The sequence below is a fragment of the Muntiacus reevesi genome, chromosome 2, assembly GCF_963930625.1.
Source record: "Muntiacus reevesi chromosome 2, mMunRee1.1, whole genome shotgun sequence".
In the NCBI taxonomy this organism is placed as follows: domain Eukaryota; kingdom Metazoa; phylum Chordata; class Mammalia; order Artiodactyla; family Cervidae; genus Muntiacus; species Muntiacus reevesi.
In genome coordinates this window covers 262,961,991-262,969,126 of record NC_089250.1, presented here as the reverse complement: position 1 = coordinate 262,969,126, position 7,136 = coordinate 262,961,991, and the positions used below count along the sequence as shown (strand labels likewise).

General features: G+C 55.8%; 1 protein-coding gene across 1 annotated transcript; it reads right to left on the bottom strand.

The window, feature by feature from the left end:
- Positions 1 to 3,571: 3,571 nt before the first annotated feature.
- On the bottom strand, positions 3,572 to 4,624 carry CNFN (cornifelin). The gene is made up of 4 exons (XM_065926236.1): positions 4,565 to 4,624; positions 4,338 to 4,448; positions 3,760 to 3,896; positions 3,572 to 3,661 (listed from the first exon to the last, which is right to left on the bottom strand). The coding sequence occupies exons 2-4, from the start codon at positions 4,444 to 4,446 to the stop codon at positions 3,572 to 3,574; spliced, it is 336 nt and encodes a 111-aa protein (XP_065782308.1). The 5' UTR covers positions 4,447 to 4,448; positions 4,565 to 4,624.
- Positions 4,625 to 7,136: the final 2,512 nt, after the last annotated feature.

Sequence of the window (7,136 nt, the reverse complement as noted above, 5' to 3'; positions counted from 1 at the left end):
GACCCGGTGTCCAGTGCTGTCTGTAGGAGATGGGCTGGCTTGGCCCGCTGACCCGGCACCTGAGAGCTGGTTATGTTGGATAAACATCCTTATCTTGATGCCCCCGCCCCCCAAGCCATGTGGCCAGGGCCTGAGTCCTCACCATCTCTTCTGGTGGGCATGGGGGTGTTAGCACCACAGAAGCTTGTTTCCCACATGGCATGAACTGAGGGGACCTGAGGTCAGTGAGACCTTGGACCCTTGCCCAGATCCCTGTCAAAAGGAGACCCCTACTCAGTTCAGGAAGGAAAACGGCCTGCCTTGGTCCCAAGTTTGGGTTTTATTCTGGCCCCTGACATTAGGAGAACTCAGGCAGCACAAAGACTGAAATGAGGCCTTGGCACATCGAGCGTTCTCCACTTAAGTAGATTCTCGCAACCCAAATGGAAAGCGTCATGGGAACTTCTGTTTGCCAGTCCCGTGGGTGAGCAAGAGCCCTCTTGTGAGGGAAGGTAGGGACAGGAGACCCCATCCCTTCAGTGTGGCTGGGAGTGTTCAACAGTGTACTTTTGGGGGGCATCCCTGGTGGCTCAGTGATAAAAAATCCACCTGCCAATGCAGGATAGAGGGGTTCGATCCCTGATCTCAGAAGATCCCACATGCCACGGAGCAACTAAGCCCTGGTGCCACAGCTACTGAGCCTGTGCTCTAACATCTGGGAGCCAAAACCTCTGAGGCCCGACAAGCCCATGCTCCCCAACAAGAGAAGCCACTGCAAAAACCTTCACCCTGCAGCTAGAGAGTGGCTTGGAGCAAGGAAGACCCAGCACAGCCAAAAATAAATAAAAATTTTTTTAAAAGTTACTTTCTGCAAACCCAGCCCCTAGGCACAGGCTGGCCACCTCTGATATTTAGCCAAGAACACAGCAATGTGTTGCATCAAGGGGGCCAGTGAGCCTTCAGTGCAGCCTGTGAGTATCACGATATTTTCAGACTTGGTGGGCAGTTTAAGGAATTTTTGGGGATTACTCTAGCCACACACATTTTGCCTTTATGAGATGATAGTTGCACCTAACCTCCAAGATGTGACTGTGAACTTCTATTGCTAAGTATCAATGCTAGATGGCTCGCTTGATCTTTTCATTTGATCTTTCCAACAACTAATTGTATGAGGTAGGTACCATGTAGTCTCCATCTTGCAGATGAAAAAACAGTACTTCATAGACATTATGGAGAAGGAAATGGCAACCCACTCCAGTACTTGTGCCTGGAAAATCCCATGGACCAAGGAGCCTGGTAGGTTAGAGTCCATGGGGTCACCAAGACTTGGACACAAGTGAGCGACTTCACTTTGTTTTTCTTTGAGTGACAGCTGCCATATGAACCCGAACCTTCTGACTCTCTCACCCACGTTCCTGACCACCAGGCTCTTCCACCTCCCAAGGAAGGACAGCATTACTCAGCCCAGATTGACCTCACTGAAAGCTCTCTCAGCACAAAGCAGATGCTAGGAGTCGGTGTTCAAAATGGTCAATTTGTGCTCAGGATAAGGCAGAATTGGCCAACTGGGGAGCTAAGTAGTAGTGGAACATGCTGCCTCACGAGTCCCAGAGCCAGTGGCCATCACGCATAACCAGAAAGGAGCTGAGGTTCTCCCAGACTCCTACATGTTGTGCTCAGACCCTCTGGTAAGGTCTCTGCCTAACACTCACGCTGTGACTTGGCCTTCCTAAGCAGAACGTTTGCTCTCAGACTGGACTTTCCCTCTGGGATAGAGCTACCCTCCCTCCAACCCCTGTCACTGCTATGTAGATGTCCCTGTACAGATGCCCCATGGCCTGTGTTTCTCCTTCCTCCGTGTCAGCCCCTTGCCTGGCACCTCTCCTGCTATCCACACATGTGAATGCAAGAGGCTCATAGTGAAGTGAGAGAAAGCCTGGACACGGGGCTAGGGACCTGGATTCTAGCCTGTGTGTGGCCACTGACATCCTCGGGACTTCAGGAGAAATTTTATTGAGGGCCTACAACACTCCAGCACTGCTCAGTGCTTGGCATGAGTCTTTATTTTATTTTTTTATTTATTTGGTGGTGCTGGGTCCTAGTTGTAGCATGTGGGATCCTTAGTTGTGGCATGCAGGATCTAGTTCCCCATCCAGGGATCAAACCTGGGCCCCCTACACTGGACCACCAGGGAAGTTCCAGGGAGAGCCTCGCTCTTAAGATGACATGTGAGCAGCAGTGAAGGAATCAGCCATAAGGACATCTGAGGAAAGAAGTCTGAGTTGCAGGAACAGCCAGCGCAAAGATCCTAACGTGGGAGCGCGCCTAACATTTCAGAGAAACAACAAAGAGCCTCCTGTAGAATAAAGAGAATAAAGAGGGAAGGTCACAGGGGGAATAAGAGGCAGATTGTGCAGGTCCCTGAGTTGCTGTGAGAACTTTTTTTTTTTTAATACTTATTTTTATCTGTGTCAGATCTTAGCTGTGGCTTGTTGTGGCTCACAGGCTTAGTCGCTCTCCAGCATGTTTGATCTTAGTTCCCCGACCAACGCTTGAACACATGTCCCTTGCATTGGAAGGCAGATTCTTACCACTGGACCACCAGGGAAGTCCAAAGACTGGCTTTTTCCTCCACGCAGGAGGTGCCATCAGGGAGTTCTGAGTCCAGGCATGTGATCTACTTCCACACATGTGTCTACAGAGCTCCTTTGTGGGGGAGAAACTAAAAACAGGCTGGAGGTAAGGCAGGAAGCTCAGTGGGGGAGCCACTGTGGTTGGAACAAGTCTTGCAGTAGAGTGGGGAGAAGGGAGACTCCGGATATGTTCTGAAAGTAGAACCAGCAGAATTTGTTGCGGCAAGAGGCTCAGAAAGGTTTATTAATTTACTAACATAACACAGCTAGGAAATGGCAAGAGTCAAGGCTGAGCTCCAGGCCTGTCCAGTTTTGAAACCTGAACAGTTTTTAATCTGCTAGTTGCTTTTGCAAGAAAGAGGGTGGATTGAATCAGATGATCCTTGAGTGTTCCTGTCAGCTCTAGAGTTTTAAACCTGACCATTCTGTGCTTTGAAGACAGAGCCCTCAAATCTGTTAGCATTGTATGTAGACCAAGAGTCCATAGGCAATGTATGAGTAAGGGGACTTCTAAATTTATTCTTTGAAGGGTTAGTGCCTGCATGATTCCCAGACAGCCTTTCTGGGTTTGCTTCTTTTCAGGATCTGGTCAAGAGCTTTAGGTTGGCAGCTAAGGAGTTAGTGGTTTTACTTTGTTAGCAAGGACTCCCTGACTGAGTGAGGGAAGAGAATTGCCAAGGTCGTACACAGCAGATGCAGGTCAGGCATCCGCCTCTGGAACTCCATCCACACCTAGGCATCTCCCCTGTGTCCCCGCCTCCCTCCTCAAACCTCCTTCTCCACCCAGATTCCTTCCCTGGGAGAAAAAGGAAGTAGGCGGAGTTGGTTTTCAGGTTTTTATTGTGGACGCATTTTTGGTGAGGGATGGGGCGGAGGTGCAGGCCTTCCCTGGAGAGGGCAGAGGAGGGCAGGCGTCACGGGGGGGCGGGGGCGCGGAGAGAAGGGTGGGGGAAACTTCTTTACTCTCGGATCTTCAGTTCCCGCGCCATCTGACAGAGGGCGCAGGGCAAACAAAAGGTGAGGGCTGCCCAGTCCTTCCCGACGGAGCCCTAGAGGGTGGGAGAGAGAGGTTAGCAGCCCTAACCTGGCATCTGAGGAGGCCAGTCCCCCAGCCCTCGGCTCCCACGGGCCCCGGGCGCGCACGCACCTGGATGCGGTAGCGCTCGCGCATGCCGGTGCGGAGGGAGTGCAGGCCTCCGGGCAGGTAGGGCGTGCAGCAGCACTCGCCGAAGTCGTCGGAGATGCGGCAGGCGAGGCACAGCGGGGCGAAGGTGCCGCACAGACCTGGGGCGTACACGGGGCGCTAAGGGCGGGGGCCTCCGGCCGGCTCCGCCTCGGGGAGGGGCGAGGCGGGGTCCGCGGGGCGCGGGGTGCGAGTCCCAGAGGCAACTGAGCGTTGGAAGAAGTGAATGTCCCAGAGGAAATGAGGGGTAGGAAGAGAGCGGGAAAGAGGGTTTAAAGAAGGAGTTGGAGCCACAAGGAAAACAGACGAGGGTGCAAGGGGGACGAGGAGGGTCCCCGTGAGAGTTGGAAGGTGTGATGAAGCCAGGATCCTAGGGAGTGTCGGGCGTCGGAGAAAGGCGGGAGGGTTAGAGACCGGGATTCAGGGCCCACGGAAGGGACCGGGGAGTGGGGTGAGGAGGGCGAGGAGGGCGAGGCTGAGGGTGGCCCTCCGTCCCCTCCCGCGCCTTCCCGGGTCTGGAGAGGGAGCGACAGGGCACTCACAGACGGGCATGTCGTTGCAGCAGTCCGTGAGGCCGGTGTGCCAGTCACTGAGCTGGGTCTGGTAGCAAGCGCTGGCGCTTTGGGGCTGACTGGTCACAGGGTAGGACATGGCTGCGGAGGGAGGGGGCGGGGGTCAGCGGGCAGCCCCGCAGCACCTCCCCGGCCCTGGCACCTCTGCCGCCCCTCACTCTGCCGGGCAGTCCGGGCAAGGCCACCAGGCCGCCCACCGAGGGGACACCACTGCGTCTTCCCCGTCCCTGCCGCCACTTTCGGGCATCGCCACCCCATTCTGTCCCCGGAGTTGCTGCCTCCTGCATGTCTGGTTCAGCTGGGCGTGGGGGGTGGGGGGGAATCCTGCAGGTCTAGGGGAGGTTGGCGCCACATGTGGGCGGGGCCGAGACGTGCCGCCGCCTCCTCCACGTCTGGGCTTGGGGTGCTGGGTTCCCGCGTTTCAGGGCTTCTGGGGTGCAAGCAGGCGCCGTCTGTCTTCGAAGCCAGAGTGCCCAGGGGAAGGAAGTGGCCATGTTCCAGGGACTGGAGGGTTTGGGGGTCCATCCAGCGCTCCCACCTTTGCCTTTCACGTTGTCGTGCATCTCAAACTGCATCTTGCTGGCCCTGAGGAGGTGGCGTTGGGGACGGCAGAGGTGGCGGTGGTGACAACGTCAGAGTCTGCCCAGGGGGTGCTGGATACTGAGGGAGGTCAGGGCAAGGGGCGGGGCACTGGGGGCTGAGTTCTCAGGGGTAAAGTGCTGGGGAGAAAGAGGCCAAGTCAGCTTGCCTGCTAGGAAAGAATGGGACAGGGATGTATGGGGTTGGGGGCGAGAGACTCGCCCATCTCTGTACAGCTGCCCGACAGACCCCAGAGGACCCTTTTATACCAGAGGCAGTTCTGGAGAGAATGACCAAGAGACAGACAGGCAGAGTCAGAGACAAGGGGAGAGAGAGATCAGAGCTGGGTGCCTATAGAGATGCCGCCAGTAGCACTCACATCTGCCCAGTGCCTTTTTTTTCCTGCAAGCCCCTTTCATGGACAGAACACTTGAGGCTCAGGGAGCTGAAGAAAAATACCTCACACCTGATGGCCCAGCCAAGAGGGTTAGCAGAGGCGGAAGCAGGTCCCAGAGCTTCCAAATTCAACCCAGTGTCAACAGGTTGAGAAGGGAGGAGGGTCACAGGGTGCAAGAGAAAGATAGGGATGTCCAGAGAGGTAAGCAGTCAGAGGAATGCAAGGAGACAGATGTGGAGTTGGCTGGAGGACGAAGAGAGCAGAGGCACCAACCTCTGAGCAGAGAGCTGTGGGCGGATGCGCCTACCTGCAGGACTGCTGCGGCGATGATGGAGACAGAGGTATGGGCGACACCTGGGCACTGAGCGGCTTATAAATGGGCGGGCTGTGTGGTGCTGGGCGGGGCTCTGACAAAGATGCCCAGGGAGCCAAGCCGGTCTGGCTGACCCTCTTCTCCCCACTGGGACTTCCCCTCCCTCCCTCTCCATCCTTCATCCCGCTTCTGCTCGGCCTCAGAGGACCTAGGAGATAGTGGGGGAGGGAGTCCAAGAGTGAGGAGCTGGGAGTAGAGGTCTAAAATGAAGGGGGCAGAAAGAGAGATGGAGACAGAGGGCAGAGGGGAGGTGCAAGGGGCATAGCTGCCCAGAGACCAAAGAGAGGGAAAGACACAGAGATGGGGAGGGACTGGGAGACAGAGAAGGAGAGGACCAGAGGGGAGAGAGAGACAAGGAGAGTCAGAGAGATGGAGAGAGACAAGAAGACAGACAGACAGACAGAGAGAGAGAGAGAGAGATGCTGAGACAGAGGGGCACAGACATCTGGGGAGAAATAACAAGAAAGGGGGAACCAGAGATTCAGAAAAGAGAAAAAAGCTCAGGTGAGTGGGGGTGCCAGCCACTGGCTGACCCACGCCCCACAGCTTCAGGGGAAGGGAAAGGGCGAGACTAGAAAGACTCATGGTGCTCCCACCACCCTTAGTGAGGCCCCAACTTCCCTGGGAGTGGGGGCTTCAGGTCCTCCCAATCAGGCCCACCAGGCACATGGGGGGACAGTGTGTTTGGGGGGTGACCCATGCTGGAACCAAAGTAAATAAACACACCTCACCCAACTCCAACTTGGGAAGGGAGGAGGCTGGGAACTGAGAAACCTGTGGTTCCTGAAGGAGGAAGATGTGGTCCAGGATGCTTGAGTCCAAGCAGAACAGAGGACTGGGGGCTGGGGCTCCCGGGTTTGAGGGCAGAGGGGGCTGAGAATTAGACTCTCAGGGGTAAGCTAGGCTGTGTCCCTGAGTTGGGTAGGGGTCCTGGGATACCCAGACTGCTGGCTTCCTGGGAAATGAAAGAGCTGGGGGCCTTGGGTGCCTGAGTCACCCAGAAGTCTCCCCTCAACAGGTCTGGCGGGGTTGGAGGTGACTCAGTGAAGGAAGCGGCATTAGAGCCAGGTGGGTGAGGTTCCCAGCACGGGTGTCACTCCAAAAATGTAGGAGGCACTGGAAAATCGGGGTGTTAGCTGCAGAGGGAGTGGTGTCGTCACGCGCTGGCCATCACCTTACTGACCTGGGGTCCCGTTTTCCCCCAAGCCTTGGTCTCCTGGCACTGCACCAAAGAAGCTTGCTGTCCTTGTCCCAGACCTAAGGGCAGCACCCAACCTCTTGCATGTTGTTGCCATCACTTGGTCTGGGAGCCTGAATGTCTGGGAAACATCTGCCCGCTCTGTACCCCATCTCTGCATTATTGTCTCTATGGCTCTGAATCTCTCCTTTCTTTCTTTCCCCATCTCTGCAGATCTGTCTC